The sequence below is a fragment of the Callorhinus ursinus genome, unplaced genomic scaffold (genome assembly GCF_003265705.2).
Source record: "Callorhinus ursinus isolate GAN/ISIS: 27379988/994484 unplaced genomic scaffold, GSC_fseal_2.0 scaffold73, whole genome shotgun sequence".
In the NCBI taxonomy this organism is placed as follows: domain Eukaryota; kingdom Metazoa; phylum Chordata; class Mammalia; order Carnivora; family Otariidae; genus Callorhinus; species Callorhinus ursinus.
This window is the reverse complement of record NW_027397135.1, coordinates 5,632,969-5,657,481: the sequence shown is the minus strand read 5'-3', so window position 1 is coordinate 5,657,481 and position 24,513 is coordinate 5,632,969. Positions and strand designations below refer to the sequence as shown.

The 24,513-nt window shown below is 38.1% G+C and overlaps 1 protein-coding gene and 1 non-coding gene across 3 annotated transcripts in view; both read left to right on the top strand.

Moving 5' to 3' along the window:
- The window catches only part of LANCL2 (LanC like glutathione S-transferase 2), a 57,910-nt gene that overhangs the window by 19,603 nt on the left and 13,794 nt on the right, over positions 1-24,513 (top strand). The window contains exons 3-6 of one of the 2 annotated variants that reach the window (XM_073886908.1): positions 21,304-21,356; positions 21,474-21,658; positions 22,513-22,660; positions 24,100-24,246. In XM_073886908.1, coding sequence (XP_073743009.1) covers positions 21,304-21,356; positions 21,474-21,658; positions 22,513-22,660; positions 24,100-24,246 — 533 coding nt within the window. Of the gene's footprint in view, positions 1-21,303; positions 21,357-21,450; positions 21,659-22,512; positions 22,661-24,099; positions 24,247-24,513 lie in introns of both variants that reach the window. The other variant, XM_025853149.2, reaches the window with a different exon arrangement.
- Positions 13,126-13,232, top strand: LOC112809814 (U6 spliceosomal RNA). Its single transcript, XR_003204659.1, has one exon. It is a non-coding gene; the product is annotated as a U6 spliceosomal RNA (small nuclear RNA).

Below are 24,513 nucleotides of genomic sequence, written 5' to 3'. Positions count from 1 at the left end.
GAAATCATATGATATTTGTTTTTCTCTGACTTATTTTGCTTAACATAATACCCTCTAGCTGCATCCATGTCAATGCAAGTGGCAAGATCTCATTCCTTCTTATGGCTGAGTAACATTCCTTTGTATATATGTGTACCACATCTTCTTTATTCATCAGTCGATGGCCACTTGGGCTGTGTCCATACTTTGGCTATTATAGATAATACTGCTGTAAGCATTGGGGTGCATGTATCCCTTTGAATTAGTATTTCTGTATCTTGGGGGTAAATACCTAGTAGTGCAATTGCTGGGTCGTAGGGTAGCTCTATTTTTAACTTCTTAAGGAACCTACATACTGTTCTCCAGATTGGCTGTGCCAGTTTGCTTTCCCACCAGTAGTGCAAGAGGGTTGCCCTTTCTCCACATCCTCACCAGCATCTGTTGTCTCTTGTGTTATTGATTTTATCCGTTCTGACAGGTGTGAGGTGGTATCTCATAGTTTTGATTTGCATTTGCCTGATGATCAGTGACGTTGAACATCTTTTCATGTGTTTGTTGGCCATCTGGATGTCTTCTTTGGAGAAATGTCTGTTCATGTTTCTGCTGGGATCTCTGCGCCCCCCCCCACATTGTTATCAAAAATCTGCCCATGTTTTAATTGGATTGTTTGTCTTTTTGGTGTTGAGTTTTATAAATTCCTTATATATTTTGGACACTAGCCCTTTATCACATATGTCATTTGAAAGTATCTTCTTCCATTCCATTGGTTGCATTTTAGTTTTGTTGATTGTTTCCTTTGCTGTGCAGAAGCTTTTTATTTTGATGTAGTCCCAGTAGTTAATTTTTGCTTTTGTCCTTGCTTCAGGAGACATACCTAAAAAGAAGTTGCTATGGCTGATGTCACACGACTTACTGCCTATATTCTCTTCTGGGATTCTTACGGTTTCAGCTCTCACATTTAGGTCTTTCATTGATTTTGAATTTATTTTTGTGTATGATGTAAGAAAATGGTCTGGTTTTATTCTTTGGTTTGTTGCTATCCAGTCTTCCAAGCACCCTTTGTTGAACGGTCTTTTTCCCATTGGACATTCTTCTCCGCTTTGTCAAGGATTAATTGACCATATAGCTGTGGGTTCATTTCTGGGTTTTCCATTCTGTTCCAATGATCTGTGTGTCTGTTTTTGTGTCAGTATCATTCTGTTTTGATTACTACAGCTTTGTAATATAAGTTGAATTGAATTGTGATGCCTCCAGCTTTGCTTTTCTTTTTTAAGGTCACTTTGGCTATTCAGGGTCTTTCGTGATTCCATACAAATTTTAGGATTGTTTGTTCTAGCTCTGAAAAATACTGTTGTCATTTTGATAGAGATTGCATTAAATGTGTAGATTGCTTTGGGTAGTATAGACATTTTAACACTTTGTTCTTCCAATCTATGAACATGAAATATCTTTCCATTTCTTTGTGTCATATTCACTTTATTTCATCAGTGTTTTATAGTTTTCAGAGTACACATCTTTCACCTTTTTGGTTAGGTTTATTCCTAGGTATCTTATTATGTTTGGTGTAAACTGTAAATGGGATTCATTCCTTAATTTCTCTTTCTGCTGCGTCATTATTGGTGTGTAGAAATGCAACAGATTTCTGTACGTTTATTATGTATCCTACAACTTTACTGAATTCTTGTGTCAGTTTGAGCAATTTTTTGGTGGAGTCTTTTGGATTTTCTATATAAAGTATCATGTCATCTGGAAATAGCGAAAGTCTGTCTTCTTCCTTGCCAATTTGGTTGCCTTTTATTTCTTTTTCTTATCTAATTACTGTGGCTAGGATTTCCAGTACTGTTATAAATAACAGTGGTGAGAGTGGACGTCCTTGCCTTGTTCCTGACCATTAAGGAAACGCTCTCAGTTTTTCCCCATTGTGGATGATATTAGCAGTGGGTTTTCCATAGATGGCCTTTATTATCTTGAGGTATGTTCCCTCTAAAACTACTTTGCTGAGGGTTTTTATCATGCATGGATGTACTTTGTCAAATGCTTGTTCTGCAGAAGATCCAATGGTTCTTATCCTTTCTTTTATTAATGTGATGTATCATGCTGATTTATTTGTAAATATTCAACCACCCTTACAAGCCAGGAATAAATCCAGCTTGATGGTGGTGAATGGATTAGGTCGGATTGGATGAATCGGTGAATGGATTTTGTTGGATTAGGTCGGCTCCTATTTTATTGAGAATTTCTGTATCCATTCTCATCAGGGATATTGGCCTATAGTTCTCTTTTTTAGTGGAATTCTTACCTGGCTTTGGTAGCAGGGTATTGCCGGCCTCACAAGATGAAGTTGGAAGTTCTCCTTCCATTTCTATTTTTTGGAATAGTTTGAGAAGAATAAGTATTAACTCTTCTTTAAAAGTTGGGCAAAATTCTCCTATGAAACCACCTGGTCCTAGACTTCTATTTGTTAGGAGATTTTTGATTACTGATTCAATTTCTCTGCTGGTTATTGGTCTGTTCATATTTTCTATTTCTTCCTGTTTCAGCTTTGGTAGTTTATGTGTTTCTAGAAATGTATCCGTTTCTCCCAGGTTGTTCATTTTTTTTGGCATATACATTTCATAATAGTTTGTATTTCTGTGGTATTGGTTGTTATTTGTCCTCTCTCATTTCTGATTTTATTTATTTGGATCCTTTCTCTTTTCTTTTTGATAAGTTTGGCTAGGGGTTTATCAACTTTATTAATATTTTCAAAGAACTCTTGTTTTTTGTTGTTGGTGTTTAGTTTCTATATCATTTATTTCTGCTCACATCTTTATTATTTCCTTTATTCTGCTGGCTTTAGGCTTCGTTTGTTGTTCTTTTTCTAGCTCCTTCAGTTAGGTTATGTTGTTTCTTTGAGATTTTTCTTCGTTCTTGAGGTAGACATATATTGCTATACACTTCTCTCTTAGGACAGCTTTTGCTGCATCTTAAAGGTTTTGGACTGTTATGTTTTAATTTTCATTTGATTCCATTACTTCTTTGTTTTGTTTTGTTTTTTAAGATTTTATTTATTTATTGAGAGAGAGAGAAATAGTGAGAAAGAGCACAAGTGGGGGTGGGGAGAGGGAGAAGCAGTTTTTCCACTGAACAGGGAGCCTGATGCAGGGCTCGATCCCAGGACCCTGGGATCATGACCTGAGCTGAAGGTAGACACTTAACCGACTGAGCCACCCAGGCACCCCCCCCCCCATGTACTTCTTTGATTTCCTGGTTCACTCATTCATTGCTTAGTAGCATGTTGTTTAACCTCCATGTATTTATGGTCATTCAAGATTTTTTTCTTCTTGTTCACTTCTAGTGTCATAGTGTTGTGGTCAGAAAAGGGGCATGGTATGACTTCAGTCTTTTTGTGTTTATTGAAGCCTGTTGTGTGATCTAATACGTGAAAAATTGTTTTATATATTTGGGTGCTCCCATGTTGGGTGTATAAATATTTACAATTATTATATCTTCTTATTGGATTGTCCCCTTTATGATTATATAGTCCCCTTCTTTTTTTTTTCTTTCAATTTCAGTCTTAATGAACATACAGTGCAATATTGGTTTATGGAGTAGAATTCACTGATTCATTCACTTACATACAACAACCAGTGATCATCACAACAATTGCCCCCTTTAATCTCCATCACCTGTCTAGCCCATCCTGCGCTCTTTCCTCCATCAACCCTCAGTTTGTTCTCTATTGTTAAGAGTCATTTATGACTTGTTTCACTCTCACCTTTTTTTCTTGCCCTGTCCCATATGTTTATGTTTTCTTACTTGAATTCCATATATGAGTGAGATCCTATGGTATTTGTCTTTCTCTGACCTGTTTCACTTAGAATAATACACTGGAGCTCCATCCACATTGTTGCAAATGGCAAGATTTCATTCTTTTTGATGGCTGAATAATATTTTTTTCCATTTTACATATAACTCACACCTTCTTTATCCATTCATCAAATGATGGACATTTGGGCTCTTTCCATAGTTTGGCTATTGTTGATAATGCTGCCATAAATATTGGGGTGCATGTGCCCTTTCAAATCTGTATTTTTGTATCCTTTGGGTAAATACCTAGTAGTATAATTACTGCCTCGTAGGGGTACTTCTATTTTTAACTTTTTAAGGAACCTTCAAACTGTTCAGATTGGCTGTGCCAGTTTGCATTCCCACCAGCAGTGCAAGAGGGTTCCCCTTTCTCCGCGTTCTCACCAACATTTGTTGTTTCCTGTGTTGTTAATTTTAGTCATTCTGACAGGTGTGAGGTAGTATCTCATCATAGTTTTGATTATAGTTCCCTGTTGATGAGTGATGTTGAGCATGTTTTCATGTCTGTAAGCCATCTGGATGTCTTCTTTGGAAAACTGTCTGTTCATGTCTTCTGCCCATTTTTTTCTTTTTCTTTCTTTTCTTCTTTTCTTTTTTTTTTTTTAACTTAGAGAGAGAGAGAGCAGGAGCAGGAGGGGCAGAGGGAGAGGGAGAGAGAATCTGAAGCAGAATCCAAGCTGAACACAGAGCCTGAAACAGGGCTTGATCTCACAACCCTGAGACCACAACCTGAGCCAAAACTGAAAGTTGGACACTTAAGCGAATGTGCCACCCAGGCACCCTGTCTTCTCCCTATTTCTTAACTGGAATATTTGTTTTTTGGATGTTGAGTTTGATAAGCTCTTTATAGGTTTTGGATACTAACGCCTTATCAGATATATCATTTGCAAATATCTTCTCCCATTTCGCCAGCTGCCTTTTAATTTTGTTGATTGTTTCCTTTGCTGTGCAGAAGGTTATATCTTGATGAATCCTAATAATTCATTTTTGCTTTTGTTTCCCTTGCCTCCGGCAACGTGTCTAATAAATAAGTTGCTATGGCTGAGCTCAGAGAGGTTTCTGCCTGTGCTTTCCTCTAGGATTTTGATGATTTCCTGTCTCACATTTAGGTGTTCCATCCATTTTTAATTTATTTTTGTGTATGGTGTAAGAAAGTGGTCCAGTTTCGTTCCTTTGAATGTGGCTGTCCTGTTTTCCCAACACCATTTGTTGAACAGAATTTTTCCCATCGGATCTTCTTTCCTGCTCTGGCAAAGATTAATTGACCATATAGCTGTGGGTCCATTTCTGGTTTCTCTATCTGTCCCATTGATCTATGTGTCTGATTTTGTGCCAGTACCATACTGTCTTTATGATTGCAGCTTTGTAAAATAGCATGAAATCTGGAATAAGTGATATCTCCAGTTTTGTTTTTATCAGAATTGCTTTGGCTATTTGGGGTCTTTTCTGGTTCCATACACATTTTAATATTTTATTCTAGCTCCGTGAGAAATGCTGGTGGTATGTAGATTGCTTTGGGTAGCATAGCCAAAACATTTTAACAATGTTTGTTCTTCCAGTCCCTGAGCATGGAAAGCTTTCCATTTCTTTGTGTCCTTTTCAATTTATTTCATAAGTGATCTATAGTTTTCAGAATACAAATTTTTTATCACTTTACTTAGGTTTATTCCTAGGTATCTTATTTGGGGGGGGGCATTACACATGGGATCGATTCCCTGATTTCTTTTTCTGCTGCTTTGATATTGGTGTATAGAAATGCAATAGATTTGTGCACATTGATTTTATATTCTGCAATACTGATGAATGCACATATTAGTTCTAGTGATTTTTTGGTGGAGTCTTTCAGATTTTCTTTTTCTTTTTTTTTTTTAAGACTTTATTTATTTGAGAGAGAGAGAGGGCAAGTCTGTGCACAGAGTGAGAGGGAGAAGCAGACTCCGCTGAGCAGGGAGCTCGATCCCAGGACTCCAGGATCATGACCCGAGCTGAAGGCAGAGGCTTAACCAACTGAGCCACCCAGGTTCCCCGTCTTTTGGATTTTCTACATAGATTTTCTCTATGTCATCTGCCAAGAGTGAAAGTTTGACTTTTTCCTTGCAATTTGGATGCTTTTTATTTTTGTTTTCTGATTGCTGAGGCTTAGACTGCCAGTCCTATGTTAAATAGTAATGGGGACAGTGGAAATCCCTCTCTTGTTCCTGACAGTAGGGGAAAAGCTCTCAGTTTTTCCCCATTGAGGATAATATTAGCTATGAGTCTTTCGTATATGGCCTTTATGATGGTGGGGTATGTTCCATCTATCCCTACTTTGTTGAGAGTTTTTATCCAGAATGGATGCTGCATTTTGTCAAATGCTTCTTCTGCATCTATTGACAGGATCACATAGTTCTCATCCTTTTATTAATGAGGTGTATTGTGTTGACTGATTTGCGAATATTGAACCACCTCTGCAGCCCAGGAATAAATCCCACTTGATCTTGGTGAATAATTCTTTTAATGTACTGTTGGATTTGATGTGCTAGTATCTTGTTGAGAATTTTTGTATCCATGTTCATCAGGAATATTGGTCTGTAATTCTTTTTAGTGTCTTTGGTTTTGGGATCAAGGTAGTGCTGGCTTCATAGAATGAATGGAACTTTTCCTTCCATTTCTGTTTTTGGGAACAGTTTGAGTATTCACATTTAAATGTTTGGTAGAATTCCCCTGGGAATCTGTCTGGCCCAAGACTTTGTGTGTTGGGAGATTTTTTGGTGACTGATTCAGTTTCTTTGCTGGTTATTGATCTGTTCAAATTTTCTATTTCTTCCTGTTTTAGATTTGGTAGTTTGTAGGTTTCTAGGACTTTGTCCATTTCTTCCAGGTTGCCTAGTTTGTTGGCATATGATTTTTCATAGTATTCTCTTATAATTGTTTGTATTTCTGTGTTGTTAGTTATGATCTCTCTGCTTTCATTCATGATTTCATGTATTTGGGTCCTTTCTCTTTTCTTTCTGATAAGTCTGGCTAGGGGTTTATCAATCTTATTAATTCTCTCGAGGAACCAGCTCTTGTTAAATTGTTCTACTGATTTTTTTTTGTTTCTATATCATTTATTTCTGCACTCATGTTTATTATTTCCCTTTTGCTGGCTTTAGGCTTTATTTGCTATTCCTTTTCTAGTTCCTTTAAGTGTAAGGTTTTTTTGTGTATATTTGAGATTTTTCTTGCTTCTTGAGGTATGCCTGTATTGCAATATACTTCTCTCTTAGTCTTTGCTGCGTCCCAAAGGTTTTTAAATGTCTTTTCATTTTCATTTGCTTCCATATATTTTTTTTATTCTTTCTTTAATATCCTGGTTAAGCCATTCATTTTTTAATAGGATGTTCTTTAACCTCCATGTATTTGTGGTCTTTCCAGTTTTTTTCTTGTGATTGACTTCTAGTTTCATAGCATTGTGGTCTGAAAATATGCATGATATGATCTCAGTATTTTTGTACTTGTTGAGGGTTGATTTGTGACCCTGTATATGATCTGTTCTGGAGAATGTTCCATGTAAACTCAAAGAATGTGTATTCTGCTGCTTTAGGATGAAATGTTCTGAAAATATCTATTAAGTTCATCTGATCCAGCGTGTTATTCAAAGCCATTGTTTCTTTGTTGATTTTCTGCTTAGATGAGGTGTCCATTGCTGTTAGTGGGGTGTTAAAGTCTCCTTTTATTGTATTGTTATCAATGAGTTTCTTTATGTTTATTATTAATTGTTTTACATATTTGGATGTTCCAAGTTGGGGGCATAAATATTTATAATTGTTAGATCTTCTTGATGGATATAGATCCCTTCATTATGATATACTGCCCTTCTTCGTCTCTTGTTACAGTTTTTATTTTAAAGTCGATTTTGTCTGATATAAGTATGGCTACTCCCAGCTTTCTTTTGATGCCCATTAGCATGATACATGGTTCTGCATTTCTCACTTCCCATCTGCAGGTGTCTGCACTCTATGATCAGGAAGCTTAGTGCGAGCAAGTTGTTCGTGCTGGTCTTCTGGAGGAGAGGTCGGCTCTGCTGATTCTCAGGCTGACTTGTTTCAGTGGAAATGCACCTCCAGGGCACGGGGTGCAGGGCTTGGTGTAAGCAGCTCCGGCCTCCACTTGGTGGTGCTGTTTTCCTCCCTGAAGGCTTTCAGCACTGATGGGTAGGATGAATATGGCAGTATCCCACTTTCTAGCCTGGGAGGTGAAAGTTCATGCCCACACTCTTCAGTGAGGCCTCACAGAAGAACAGTCAATCACTCTTGTGTCCTCTGTTTTCATCAGAACCCTACATTCACCTTGCCTGTGTCTGAGGTTTTTTTTCCTCAGGTGCAAAACTGAGTTTCAAAACTCCAAATTTTATCGACTTCTCTAGCGCAGATCCATACTGTTCCTCCAGGGAAGGGTGTCACCATGCTTTTGCCATTTGCTGGGCCATGCCAGGAAAGTGGTCACACAACCATCCAGCCTTTCTAAATTTATGTCCAAAACAGAGCAGAAAACTGGCACCAACACTCGCTGTTCTCAGCTGGCTGCCATACTCCAGTGCCTGGGAACAATGCAGCACTTAGGCGCCACCCGTTCTTGCAAACCAAGGGATCCTCAGACCACGGTGTCACACCTGGGATTCTGCCCCACTTCACACCTGAGCACCTTTGATCCTGGCATGTTCCCCACTGTAGCAGACTTCTGAAAGTTCAGATTTTGCTTATAATGCTTTGTGGTAGCTTCTGCGAGTAGGCTTCCTCCCTGCCACTGTTTCCATAGCTTTATCTCTCCCAGTTCAACTCTCCGCACCTCCTAACCTCCAAAAGATGGTCGCTTTTCTGCTTGTAGACTTGCAGTTTTCGTTCTCTCAGACTTCTGACTGATTTCTTGGGTGTTCAGAATGATTTGATAAATATCTAGCTGTGTCTGAGGGACGACACAAGCTTAGGGTCCCCCTAATCTTTTGCCACCTTAACTCCTACCCTATAGTGTTCTTCTTTGTCTCTTATTACAGTCTTGGGTTTAAAATCTAGTTTGATATAAATATTGCTAACTCTGGCTTTCTTTTGTCATCTCTTTGCATTATAAATATTTCTCCGTCCCTTCACTTTCCGTCCCTTCACTTTCAATGTACATGTCACTTTAGGTCTAAAGTGAGTCCTTTCAATTATATGGTTCCACTTATATGTGGAATATAAGAATTAGTGCAGAGGATCATAGGGGAAGGGAGGGAAAACTGAATGGGAAGAAATCAGAGAGGGAGACAGACCATGAGAGACTCTGGACTCCGGGAACCAAACTGAGGGTTGTGGAAAGGGAGGTGGGTGGGGGATGGGGTAACTGGGTGATGGGCATTAAGGAGGGCACGTGATGTGATGAGCACTGGGTGTTATACGCAACTGATGAATCATTGAACACTACATCAACAACTAATTATGTACTATATGTTGGCTACTTGAATTTAAATAAAATAAAGTCAGTCTTTTGTAGGCAGCATATGATGAGTCTTGTTTTTTCTTTTTAATGCATTCTGTTACTCTGTGTCTGTGGATTGGAGCATTTAGTCCATTTACAAATATTCAGAGTAATTATTGATAGATAATGTATTTAGTGCCATTTTATTGTTTTGTCATTCTTTCTAGAGATTTTTTTTCTAATCTTTTCTTGTATTTTTCAATTTTGGTCTCTCCTTTCCACTCAAAAAGTCCCCTTTAATGTTTCTTGCAGGGCTGGTTTAGTGGTTTTAGTTTTTGTCTGGAAAACTCTTTATCTCTCCTTCTAGTCTGAATGATAGCTTTGCTTGATAGAGTATTCCTGGCTGCATACTTTTCCCATTCAGCATGTTGAATGTATCATTCCACTCCCATCTGGCTTGCCATGTTTCTGTTGAAAAAAAATCTCCTGCTAGCCTTATGGGGTTTCCCTTGTAAGTCAAAGACTTTTTTTGTCTCGCTGCTTTTAAGATTTTTTTCTTTATCAATATGTTTTGCAAATATAGTTACAGTGTGTCTTGGTATTGACCTTCTTTTGTTGATTTTGCTCAGGGTTCTCTGTGCCTCCTGTATCTGGCTTTCTGTTTTCTACCCCAATTTAGGGACGTTTTCAGCTATTATTTTTTCAAATAAATTTTCTTTCCCCTTTTCTCTCTCTTCTTCTTCTGGGACCCCTATAATAAAGATATTACTACATTTGATGGAGTTACTGAGGTCCCTAAATCTATTCTCATGTTGCATAATTCTCCTTTTTCTCTTTCATGCAGCTTCATTTCTTTCCGTTACATTGTCTTCTGGGTCATTAGTTTGTTCCTCTACTTCTTCCAGCCTGCTGTTTATTTCTTAATTGTGTTTCTGATCTCTTTTATTGCACTCTTCATCTCTGATTGATTCTTTTTTAACTTTTGTCTCTATGGTAAGGATCTCACTGATGTCTTCTGTGCTTTGCCCCAAGCCCAGTGAGTATCCTTATAATCATTGCTTTAAATTCTCCATCAGGCATGTTACTTATATCTGTTTCACTTAGATCTCTGGCCATGGCCTTATCTTGTTCATTTGTGACAAATTCTTCTGTCTTCGCATTTTGTCTAAATCTCTGCCTTCTTCTCTGTGTTAGAAAAGCCATTTATGTTTCATGCTCCTGAATGTAATGGCCTTATGAAAAGTGTTCATGTAGTGCCCAAGGCCTGGCACTTCAGGGAGTGTGTCTGGTGTGTGCTGCATGCACTGTACTGATGTTTATGGCTTCTCTGTCCTTCAGACCAGTCGCTTGCAGAGGCTGTCCTTGCCTGCTGTGAGCAGTGTTTGGTGCCTGGCCTGAATGTGGCAAGTTTTAACTAGGCGTGCTCTTCTGCTTTTGAAATGAAGCCTGTCACTACCTCCACTGGAACTGAGGCCCTGCGGAACTCCCTGTTTGGGAGACGTGATGTGGGCATGAGTTTTTGCTGGTCTTTGGAGGAAGGACCCTCTGCACTGGGACTGAAGGAAGTGTGACTGGAAGGGCAGTCTCACCAGAGCACAGGGGGGTAGGGCTTCTTGGTGCAAAAAGTTAGGCAGCCAGTGTTTGCCACTGCACTGCTTCCTACAAGTGACTCCCTTTATGCTTCAGGTCAGGAGAGAGAAATGGCACCAGCTAGCTCCTTTGTTCCTGGAGAGGCATCCGCTTAAATACAGCTCTTCAGGGGCATGTTCCAAGAAGAGCAAATAATCTCTCCACTGTGTGCCCCAGACACTCTTCAGATCCGTTTCCATGCTGTCTGTCCCTCAGGTTGTTTGCTTGTCTTCCTTCCAGGATTTGGACAGTGCCCTCTGGGCTCTATTGCAGCCAAGTCCGCTGACCTCTAAAACAACAGGTTTTAAGCCCTGCTGATTGCAAGAACTCACGAAATTTAGCCCCTCTCATTTTCCAAGTCAGTGGCTTTGGGGAAATGTTTTTTGTCCGTCCCCCTGTGTGCTCCTCTCTCTTGCCCTTCTCTGCCGCCTCTGCTCCCTCCCTCCCACAACACTCATGATCGGTTTCTCCCCTAAACCATGTCTCTGTGCTTCCTACCTCTTCGATGTGGCCTCTTTTCTTCCCTTAGTTTTGGAGTTGGTTCCTTCAGTCTTCAGGTTGATTTCTGAGGTGTTCAGGATGATTCAATAGTTACCTAGTTGTATTTTTCAGGTGAGGCAAGTCTAGGGTCTGCCTACTCCACCGCCATCTTTGAAACCCTAGGAGAGATGGAAATTCTAAGAAAGAATAAAACAGAAATGCTTAGAAATCAAATGTACTATAACAGAAATGAAGAATTCCTTTGATAGGTTTATTATAGACAAGACACAATTAAGGAAAGAATTAGTGACCTTGAGAATGACATAGAAACTTCCAAAACTGAAAATGAAATTGAAAAAAAGTCTAAAAAATATCCAATAGAGAATATTCAAGTACTGTGGGACAGTGACAAAAGGCATAACATATATGAAATGGGAATATCAGAAGGAGAAGGAACAGAGAAAAAAACAGGAGCAATATTTAAAGCTATAGTGACTGACAGTTTCTAGAAATTAACATCAGACACCAGACCATAAATCCAGGAAGCTCAGAGAACACCAAATAGGATAGATGCCCTCCAACCAAAAAAAAAAACCTCCACAGGTAGACCAAAAATAAAAAACTTCACATAGGCCTATTATACTCAAACTTCATAAAACCATAAATAATCTTCAAAGACGGAAGGGAAAAAAATGTCCTACTTATAGCAGAGCAAAAATAAGAATTACACCAGACTTCTTTTCAGCAACCATGTAAGCAAGATGAGGGTGGAGTGACGTATATAAAATACTGAGAGGAAAGAATCAGGGTCCTAGAATTCTGTAACCTCCTCGGTTAGCCTTACAAAGTTAGTGAAAAATAAAAACCTCAAACAAAAATTAAGGGAATTTATTGCCAGTAGACCTACCTGCAAGAATGTTGAAACAAGTTATTTTGAGAAGGAAATGATATAGGTCAGAAACTTGGATCTACATAAAGAAAAGAACATCAGAGAATGAATAAGTGAAAGTGGAATAATAATTTTTATTTTTTTATTCTTAATTACTCTAATGGGTCAAACTCTATGTTCAAAATAACATTTGTGTAAAATATTTGTTCAAAATAATAACATTACTCAATCATGCATGTTTATATGATATATATGCTTAAATGTGTGTAATATATATAAGTAAATTGAATGACATCGAGATACAAGGGACGAGAGGGAGGAATTAGGAATATTTTGTTATTATGAGGTGCTGGCTCTATCCTTGAAATGATACAGTGTGATATGAGAGTGGAGTGGGATTAAATAAGAAAAATCACATCATCATATCAATAAATGCAGAAAAACATTTGACAAAATCTACCACCTATTCTTGATAGGAAATCTCTAGAAACTTAGGAATAGTTCTTCTATTTAGTGAAGAACATCCACAAAGAGCCTAAAACTAACATCCTATTTAATGATAAGACGCTTGAAACTTTCCTGCTAAGGTCAGCAACAAGACAAGAAGGTTCTCTCTCACAACCACTTTCATCATTGTACCAGAAGTTCTAACTAATGCAATAAGACTGTAAAAGGAAATAAAAAGGTATACAAATTGGGAAGGAAGAAATAAAACTGTCTTTGCAGATGACATGATCATTCTATGCAGAAAATCAGAAATACCAAAAAAAAGTCAAGCAGTTATTGCAAGGTTACAGGATATGAGGTTAATATAGAAAAGTGAGTCACTTTCCTATGTAACTGCAATGAGTAAGTGGAATTTGAAATTAAAAACAATGCCATTTGTGATCATTTTGGCAGCACATATACTAAAGTTGGAACGATACAGAGAAGATTAGCATGGCCCCTGCGCAGGGATGACACACACATTCATGAAGCAGTCCATTAAAAAAAAAAAAACACAATACCATTCATATTAGCAGTCTGCCCCAAATGAAATGGTTAGGTATGAATGTAACAAAATATGTACAAAGTTTGTGTGAGGTAAACTACAAAATCACAACATATCTAAAAGGCCCTCACCAAAAAAGATAATACAGATGTGAAGTAAGTATATGAAAAGATGTTCAACATCGTATGTTATTAGGGAATTGACAAACTCCAAAACGCTGACAATACCAATTCCTGATGACAATGTGCAGCAGCCAGAGCTTTCACTTATTGCTAGTATATATTTATATTCTTTTTTTTTTTATTCTAAAGAATTTTGAGATAAACAGAAGAGTATGCAATGAGACTGAATGGGGACATTAAAGAGTAACATAAAGTTGCCATCTGGCCCTTTACAAGAAAAGGGGAGGTGGCCAACCCTGTAGTAGAGGACCATATCCAAGATATGATTGAGGGAACGTAGGCACAAACTTATAGTGACATTGATTACTTTTAATTATATAATTAAGATCCAAACAGAAGTTTGCAGATAGGGGAAGCAGGTACAGAAACATTATAAATGAGGTGGATAAACCATTGAAACAGGAAATTTTAGAAGCCACACTCCTTTTCACCATGTATAAATTTATTTCACAATGTAAATGAAATGGATAATTCTCTGTGAATACGTAATCTACCAAACCTCACCCCAGGAGAGGTGTAATGTCTAAATAGACAAACTTCCAAATAAAAACTTGAGAATGTTGTTCAAGATCTACCCCCAAAATTTCACTGGGAAATTTTACCAAACCTTGGAAGAACAGGAAATCCAAGGAGAGTGGCATCAGCAAGCTGGTGGAACAGGAGTTTTCTACCATCTTTACCCCAAAGAACACTGATGGTGGCAATCACACACAGGTGAGAGTACCTTTGTGGGACCCAGGAATCCAGGAGAGAACTTCCAGCACACCACTGGGAGGACAAAAAAATCTTGAGATTGGGAACACTGAAGAGAGTAAGCAGAACAGTTTCACATTTGCCATGTCACCCCATTTCCAAGGTGACACAGCTCAGTGCGAAAAGACGAACTCGGCCTGCAGGTTGTCCCCCAGGGAAGAGTGAGAGCATGTGAGTGAGGCTCCTACTTCCCCAGCTGTGAAGGATGCTGTCAAAGACGCTTCTCTCTCACTCTTTCAGAATACAGGGGTGATCTCTATGACTGAGGGGCAGGGAGAGACTGGGAGCATAACGGCCAGTGTTCAGAACTCAACAAGGAACACAGATCTTACTAATCACACACTCCATTAGGAAGCCTGGCCACTAGCTGATGGGAACACTTGACCTGTGAATCCCCCCATCGGACCCACGGGCATCTCTGACATTTCATTCTCCTTACCCACATGGTGCTCCACCCTATAACTGCAGAGTACAAGTCTTTGAGGACAGTTAGAATAAGTAGAAAGCCAGCTCAACCCTGTTGAAGTGAAAGAGAACATACAAACTTGGGCATTTAGCACTGCTGTAGGGAAAGCAAACAGGAGACTCATAGCATGTAGCCTGGCTTCGTGGAATTAGGAGAAGGCATACAATCATAAGAATTCACTCCTAAGAGGGGACAAGAAGTTTGGAGTAGGCATATTCGTAGAGAAGGTATGATAAAGCCTCAGAATCCCTAGCAGGGCTGACAGAAGGCATTTTTCCCCCCGAAGGCAGTTAGTAAAGACTGGAGGAGGTGAGTAGTTCTTCAAATGCTAAGACGGCAATGTAAGGCTTAAAGAAACATGAAAAATCAAAGAAATAATACCAGTAAAGGAACAAAATAATATTCTAGTAACTACTCCAAAAGAAATGGAGATCTACAATTTGCTTGAGAAACAATTCAAATTAGTTGTTTTGAAGAAGCTCGGTGAGCTTCCAGAAAACACAGAAAGACACCCCAGCAAAATCAGGAAAACAATATATAAAACAAGAAGTTTAACAGAGAGATAGAAATCATAAAAACAAAACAAAACAACAAAAGAACCAAAGAGTAATTGGGGAGCTGAAGAATACAATGAATGAAATGAAAATAATGCAATAGAAAGCATCAGCAGTAGAAAGAAACAGAACAAAAGACTCTGTGAACTTGAAGACACGTAATTTATAATTATAAAGTCAGAGGAGAAAAAAGTAAAAAGAATGAAGAAAAAGTGAAGAAAGCCTATGTGAATTATGGGATATCATCAAGTGAAACAATGCATATGCATTAGAGGAATCACCGAAGGACAAAGAGGGAGAAAAGACAGAAAGCTTATTTGAAGAAATAATGGCTGACAGTTTTCCAAATCTGTGGAGAGAAATGAGCATCAAAGTTAATGAAGCCTGTAATTCCCATATATTTTCAACCCAAAGAGTACTTCACTGAGACACATTATAATAAAATGTCTAAAATCAAAGACACAGATAATTTTGTAATTTTGAAAGCAGCAAGAGACAAAAAACTCCTTATGTCAAAGGAACACCCATCAACCTATCAGTGGATTTCTCAGCAAAAACCTTATAGGCTGGGAGGAGAGTAGGTTGATATATTTGGTCCTTAAAGGATAAAAATACCAAGTAAAAATACTATACCCAGCAAAGCTGTCCTTCCAAAATGAAGGAGAGACAAAGATTTCCACAGACAAACAAAAGCTGAGGGAGTTCATTACCACAAGACCTGCCTTCCAGGAAATGCTGAAATTAGTTCTTTATGTTGAAATGAAAGGATGCAAACATGAAAATATAAAACACTGATAAAGCAAGTGTATAGTCAAACTCAGGCACTGTAATAATGTAGATCACTTTACCACAAAAGTTAAAGGACAAAAATATTAGTCATACTATAGCTATGGCATTTTTAAACGCATATACAATATAGAATATGTAAATTGTGACATTAGAAACAAAATGTTGAAGGGAGTAGAGTTTTTGTATGAGGTCAGAGTTAGCTTATCAGCTGAAAATAGAATGTTATATGTTATAGAAACCATAAGGGAAAAACTTATAGTAGTGTTCAAGCAATTTTTAAAAAGGAACCAAAGTGTACCAATACAGAGAATCATCAGATTACAAGGGAAGACAGCAAAAGAGGAAGAAAGAAAATATAAAATAGCCAGAATACGAATAAAATGACGTGTAAGACCTTACATATTAGTAAGTACTTTAAATCGGTTATCAAACCAAAAGAAATAGAGTAATTGAATGGATAAAAAGCAAGACCTAACTATATGCTGCTTACAAGAGACTCACGTCAGCTTTAATGGACTGCCGAAAGTGAAAGAGCTGAAAGTGAAGAGATGGGAAAAATAACATTTGATGCAAATGAAAACCAAAATAGAGCAGGGGTGGATATACTTATGAAGAAATACACTTCAACTTCAAAAACTTTAACAAGAGACAAAGATGGTTATTATGTAATGATAAAGGCGTTAGTTCATCAAGAGGAAATACCAAATATATACATGTACCCGGAGCAGTTAGGGAAGAAAAAGAAATCGAAGCTATCCAGATCAGAAAGAAAAAGTGAAATCGTTTCTGTTTGCAGGTAACATGATCTTGTATACAGAAAACCCTAAAGATCCTACCAAAAAATTGTTAAAACTGATGAACAAATTCAGTACAAAATTAATATACAAAAGTCAGTTGTGTTTCTATAGACTAACAGTAAACTATTAGAGAAAGAAATTAAGAAAACAATTCCATTTATAATAGCATCAAAGAAAAGTCCTTAGGAATAAATTTAATCAAGGAGGGGAAAGACCTATATGCTAAAAATTGTAGGACATTGATAAAAGAATTGAAGAAGATGCAGATAAATGGAACAATATCCCATTGTTGTGGATTGGAAGTATTAATGTTATTAAAATATTCATGCTTCCCAAAGAGATCTGTAAATAATATAATCTCTATTAAATTTTTTGGTATTTTTCACAGAAATTGAAAGAAAAAATCCTAAAATTTGCATGGAACTATGAAACAACCAGAATAACAATAGCAGTCTTCAGAAAGAACAAAGCTGGAGGTATCACACTTCTGATCTCAGAATATATTGCAGAGGTATAGTAATCAAAACAATATGGTACTGGCATGAAAACAGACACATAGCAGAATGGGACACAATAGAGAGCCCAGAAATAAACCCAGCATAAACGGTTAATAATCCCTGACAAAGGGAACAAGAACACACAGTGGAGAAAAATCATCTCTTCAATAAATCATATTGGGAAAACTGGAGAGTCATATGCAAAAGAATGAAACTGGACCTCTATCTTATACCACTCTCAAAAATTAACCCAAAATGGATTAGAGACTTTAAATGTAATGCCTGAAACCATGAAACTCTAAGGAGAATGCATAGGGGTAAAGCTCCTTGACAGGGGTCTTGGCAATGGTTATTTGTATACCCAAAGCTTAGGCAACAAAAGAAAAAATAAACAAGGGGGACTACATCAAACTAAAAAGTTCTGCACGGCAAGGGAAGCAATTAATAAAAAAGGTAGCTCACAGAACGGGAGAAAATGTTTGCAAACCATATTTATGCTAAAGTGTCATTGTCCAAAATATATAAAAAATTTATACAACTCAATAGTAAAAATGATCATCATCATCATCATCCAATTTAAAAAATGGGCCAAGGACCAAAGAAGGCAAATCAAGACCATAATGAGATATCACCTCACACCTGTTAAGATGGCTTTTAATTAAAGATAGAAGAGATGACAAATGTTGGCAAGGATGTGGAGAAAGGGGAACCCTAGTACACTTTTGGTGAGAATGTAAATGTAAAAAATTAAAAATAGAACTACCAGATGATCCAGCAATTCTACTTCTGGGTATTTTTCCAAGGGGAGAAAACTTAACTCGAAAAGATACATGCACCCCTGTGTTCATTGCATCATTCACAATAGCCAAAATACGGAAACAACCTTAGTATCCACCAATGGTTGAATGGATAAAGAAGTTGTGGTATTTTTTATCTATTTCTATCTATATTTACATGTACCTGTACATCTGTATCTGTACCTACATCTATGTGGATGTAATGAAACAGCCATGAGAAAGAACACAATCCTGTCATTGGTGACAACATGGATGGTCCTAGAGGACATTACGCTACGTGAAATAAACCAGACAGAACCATGATCTCACATATATATGAAGTCTTAAAAAAAAAAACAAATGAACTAACAGAAACAGAGTTGAATGGTGATTACCACAGGTTGCGGGGTGGGAAAAATGGGAGAGATGGTGGTCAAAGAGTACAAACCTTCAGGTACAAGATATACCAGTTCTTTAGGTCTAACGTAGAGCATTATGACTATAGTTCATGATGCTGTATTGCACACTTGTAATTTGCCAAGAGAGTAGGACTTAAGTGTTCTCATCACACACATTAAATAAATGGTATGTGAGGTGATGGAGTTGTTAACCTGAGGGTGGTAATATTTTCACAGTGCATAAATATATCAAAGCACTCTGTTGTACACTTACATATACAGTTTTGTCACTTATACCCTAATAAAACTAGGGGGAAGCAAACAATAAACTAATTAAGAGACAGTTTCTTTCAAAGAACAGGATATGCCAGTGCTACTCTTTTTGTGGGACTACATCAAAATAAAAAGCTTCTACACAGCAAAGGAAACAGTCAACAAAACCAAAAGACAACGTACTGAATGGGAGGTATTTGCAAATGACTTATCTGATAAAGGGATAGTATCCAAAATATGTCAAGAATTTACACAACTCATGGCACCTGGGTGGCTCAGTCAGTTAAGCATCTGCCTTTGGCTCAGGTCATGATCCCACGGTCCTGGGATCGAGCCCCGCATTGGGCTCCCTGCTTGATGGGGAGCCTGCTTCTCCCTCTTCCTCTGCTGCTCCCCCTGCTTGTGCTCTCTCTCTCTGTCAAATAAATAAATAAAATATTTTAAAAAATTTACACAACTCAACACCAGATAAACAAATTATCCAATTAAAAATGGGCAGAAGACATGAAGAGACATTTCTCCAAAGAAGAAAATAAGGAATACTTCCTATTATCCTATGAAACAAGGATGATACTGGTACCAAAACTGACATAAAGATTTACTAAAAAATATACCACAGCTCAGTCTCACTTACGAATTATTAGTTTGGTAGTTATAATGCTATAATGCTATTTTGGCTTTATATATTTTAGATATTCATACTGAAGTATTCAAGGGCAGAATGTTAGGATGACTTTTTTAAAAAATATTTTGCCTATCATTTACTTTAAACTATTTAAGCACTGGGATGCCTGGCTGGCTCAGTTGGAAGAGCATGCGACTCTTGATCTCATGGTTGAGAGTCCGAGCCCCACGTTGGGTGTGGAGATTGCTTAAAAATAAATTAATTAATTTAAAAAAAAGACCTGGCTATAACATTTAAAAAAATAAATAGGGCGCCGGGGCGGCTCAGTCAGTTAAGTGTCCCACTCTTGATTTTGATCTCAGGGTTGTGAGATTGAGCCCCACATTGGGCCCTGTGCTGGACATGGAGCCTGCTTGAGATTCTCCCTCTGCCCCTCCCCCCCCAAAATAATTACTTAATTAATTAAAATAAGCATTGAATACATATATAACTATAGGTTTTAAGGTTCATAGGCTGACCACATCATCATTCTGTTTTTTAAGGATTTCTGAGTCAGTCATGAAGTACTTATTTGTAAACCTTTTAAAATGAGCATGTTTGAAATTTCTAGGTACTTAACTTTTAGCCTGCTTTCTCTATGTTTGTAATTTCAATTTCTTGAATACAAAAACAACTTAAATACAGGACCTCATAAATAATTCATATGGAAGGATACTTTTCCAAGGCTTACAAATGTGGTACTTTTACATTTGTCTGACTTAAACAACTTTCAAGAATTGGATAATGAGAAAAGAACTTTCCAAATACATGTAGAGAGAGATGTTGAGCATTTGAAAGGGAAGTAGGGTACTCTGAAGTAGAGAATTAAAGGACCAAAAAAAACCCTACCTATTTAGAGAAATTTAAAAAGCAAAGTGCCTAGCAGAACATAGATGGTGTGTTGTACACGTGAAAGTGCTGTAATATTGTGTGTCGGTTATACGCACGTGAAACAATTAAAACAACGCAAACTAAAAAGCAAAATGAAAAATAATAGAAGTGAGAGTAGGATATTAGACAAAGAACATAATATTAGAGAATCCCAGTTCAAACATGAATAAATGTTCTGTTTGGCCTTTTCACCATCATATCCTTTTCTTCAATACTTTCTCTGTAATATATTTTATTAAGTATATATTTATACAGTTTTTTTGTTGTTGTTGTTGTTTTTACTTAGCCATCAGAGTGGAGTCCAGGAATAATAGCAGGCCTCTTTCAGAAGCTTTATAGGTCCTCCTCTGTAGATTTTCAGAAAAAGACCCCTCTCTGGTTCACTTAAGTGTCTGGATTTGTTCTTTAAAATAGGAAGGTTATGGGGCACCTGGGTGGCTCAGTCGGTTAAGCACCCGACTCTTGATTTCAGCTCAGGTCGTGATCTCAGGGTCGTGAGATTGAGCCCCACGTGGGGCTCATGCTCAGCTCAGAGTCTGCTCTCTCCCTCGGTAATAAATAAATAAAATCTATAAGATAGGAAGGTTGCATAGGTGGTAAACTCTGTCTTCTGTGTTTGTTACCTTACTCTGCATCATCTGGCTGTTCCATAAACAGTGAGTTGACTAACTCACTGGTTGGTTGTTCATTGGGATAGCTTGGTCACTAAAGAAGATTGCAAACTTGTGAGAAATAGAAGAATTAGAAAGAAAGGGGTGTACAATTTAGAAAGTAATGATTTAATTTGGAAATGATTATATGAGAAGTAAAAAGAAGAGGATCCAAGTTAGCTTAAAATACAGTGGAGAAGGAATAAAATCTTGAAATGAACGTACAGAAAATGGGAATGTGTGGGAAGTCTTAATATTTTACCTTGTCTAGGAGGTACTGAATCACTGTAACAGAGCAATTAGCAAGATAATGGATTTAAACTTGGTTTACGCCTTTTCTACCCTGAAGGGTTTTTTTTTCTCTCTTTCTGTTTTTAAAAGATGTATCAGATGTAACTTGTTTGATGATGCCCCTTCAGAAACTTAGAGTTTATGTAAGTTTTTCATGTGATCATAAAACAATGTCGCGAAGGTGGAAAAAGAAAGGTAATGATGCTTTTCTTTGGGGCCGGGGGGGGCATTTTCCAGGCATAGCCCTTTTGTACCTGCAGTTGTACCGGGTCACGTGTGACCAGACCTACCTGCTCCGATCCCTGGATTACGTAAAGAGAACGCTTCGGAACCTGAATGGCCGCAGGGTCACTTTCCTCTGTGGAGACGCCGGACCCCTTGCTGTAGGAGCTGTGGTGTATCACAAACTCAGGAGCGACTGTGAGTCCCAGGAATGTATCACTAAGTGAGTTTTTCAAACTGGAAGTATTTTCTCTAAATTCTCAATTCGAGGTCTTACAGTAGAAAGACATTCAAAAAGGAAATTATTTTTTAATTCATCTGCTGTTGCCAACAGATCTTTCCAAGAGGTGAAGGAGGTTTGTGTGTTAACGCTGAGCGTAACGAGATCACATGCCTCCTTTCTATCCAAGCTTGTGTCTGCCTTAATCTGGGGAGAAATAGACATGTTTCTTCGTGTTACCTTACTCTTTTTCCTAAATAATTTTTGGTTGCCTTCACTGCATGAAAATTAGCTTGTATCTATGCCTTAGATTCACTGTCCTAACTAAGTTATTTTTTAGGTTCTTTTGTTTTGGGACAGTTAGAGAGTGTAAAACTTTTATTGCACCTATTGGTTTATATTCTTTTTCGAAGTAGAAATCAGGGCCTACTCCCATGGTCTGGTGGAGTGTCTGGCACACGCTAGTCAGTTGATGTTTGTTGAAAGAATGAGTCAAGCTAATTCCCAAACATTGACTACATTTTAGTACTATTTCTTTTCATTTCTTTTAAGTTTGAAATCACTTTCTTCTAATTCTTATTTCAAAATTGAGTATCATCTCTTACATGGTTTAGGCTAGATATCAAGGTAGATAGTCTGAACAGAAAGGTGTGTTGTTATTAATGTGCTGTCTGAGAGGGAAATTAGTGTAGTGGTGAAGTTTTTATTGTTTGAGTTTTGTTTGTATTTCTTAGAATCAGTTTTAAATTAAAAATAAATAACAGGTAGTTTCTAAAGTGATAGGGTTACTAACAGTTTCAGGAAGAGGAGTTTCACAGGAATTTCTCCAGGAAAACAGAATTTTTCTTATTGGGTAGACTTTTGCAGCTCCAGAGGACCATCGTGTGCCGAGATTCAGACCTCCCTGATGAGCTGCTTTATGGACGGGCAGGTTATCTATATGCCTTACTCTACCTGAACACGGAGATCGGTCCGGGCACCGTGTGTGAGTCAGCTATTAAAGAGGTACTGTGGGGTTGCCGTCAGCCCGTGGGCATCCTGTCGTCTCTACCATCCCAACCTGTCTGTTAGCACAGAGCTATGTTAGTGGCTGGACTCTGCTTCTAGCTAGGAGTAAAATCTTAAGGCATCTCATAAAAGCAATAAATAGCTGCTTTTTTTTTCCTTTCTAGGAAGGTTTTGTTTTTTTTTTAATCTGTCCTCCTCTTAGGCCTATTAATTCACCTGTTTTTCCTAGTACCAAACAACAGCAGCTTCAAAAAGATAGAATCTTTATTTCTCTTTCCTGAAGCATCTGTACTGGTAGGCAGTCGCAGCGAATATGGCTAAGGAGCTGGGTTCTTCTCTTGTCTCCTACCCTATCCTAGGCGCATGCCCTTATCTGCATGCCCATAGCTAATTGAGCACCCCTCGGCTCAAGACCGGGGAGAAAGTAGAGGGTAAGCAGCTCCTTTCCTTTTTTTTTTTTTTTTTTTAAGGCCACGATCCAGAAGTGGTCTACCTCACTTCTGCTCACATCCTACTTCCAGAACTTAGCCAAAGGACCGTGTCTTTCTGTAGCTGAGAGGCCAGACGCCCAGCTAAAACTTGGAGCACTGTTACCAAAAGTATGGAGGGAGAAAGGATATGAGGGAACAATCGTGTCTTTGCTACATAGTCGTTACAGATATGATATTCTTTTGACTTAACTAAAATCTACATGCCACAAGAGACCTCATTTCATTAGCCTTTCATAAATAAGGCTAAATTCCTCCAGCCTTTCCTAGAAGATGTACTGCCAGTCTTTTGGAGAAAACATTGCAGTTACAAGGCAACTAAGTAGTCTAGGATAGTTTTTATAGGAAGTTTTTCCAGATTCTAGTAAACTGTTCATACAAAGGACTTTTTTTAATGTTCTTTAAATCTATTTTTTTATTATTATGTTAATCACCATACATTACATCATTAGTTTTTGATGTAGTGTTCCATGACTCATTGTTTGCGTGTAACACCCAGTGCTCCATGCAATGCGTGCCCTTCTTAATACCCATCACCGGGCTAACCCATCCACCCCCTCCCCTCTAGAACCCTCAGTTTGTTTCTCAGAGTCCATCGTCTCTCGTGGTTCGTCTCCCCCTCTGATTCCGCCTCCCTTCATTCTTCCCCTCCTGCTGTCTTCTTTTTTTAACATATAATATATCATTTGCTTCAGAGGTACCGATCTGTGACACAAAGGACTTTTAACGTTGTGGTTTGACTTCCTAATTTCTTTTTGTCTTCTGAGATCGTCTTCTGATTTCTCTCTGTGTGTATTTATTAATTTATAAACTAAAGATAACGGGGTGGCTACTGACTGCTTCTAGATTTTTGGGTTAAGAAATCTATATAGAATTGTTAGTGTTAAGTAGATGAAAGCAGGATACACGTCAGTTCTTTAGGCATATGCTGTCTCCTTATCTCCGTAGGTAGTCAGTGCTATCATCGAGTCCGGCAAGACTCTGTCGAGGGAAGAGAGGAAGGCCGAGCGCTGCCCGCTGCTATACCAGTGGCACAGGAAGCAGTATGTTGGAGCGGCTCACGGCATGGCTGGGATTTACTACATGCTAATGCAGGTAAAGAAGGGTACTCGGAAACACTAATACAGTGACTATGGTATACAAATATTCGGCCAGATAGGAAAGGGGGACTGAAATTTTAGTATAAGTCAAGCAGGCTGAAATAAGGATCCTGCATTGAATCGTGGATACTTAAGCTCTGCTTCGTGAACCCCAAGCACTGAAGTGCTAAGAGCGCATTTTTTTTTTTTTTTATTTGAGAGAGAGAGAGAGAGAGAGCACACGAGGGGGGAGCAGGAGAGGGAGAAGCAGACTCCCCGCTGA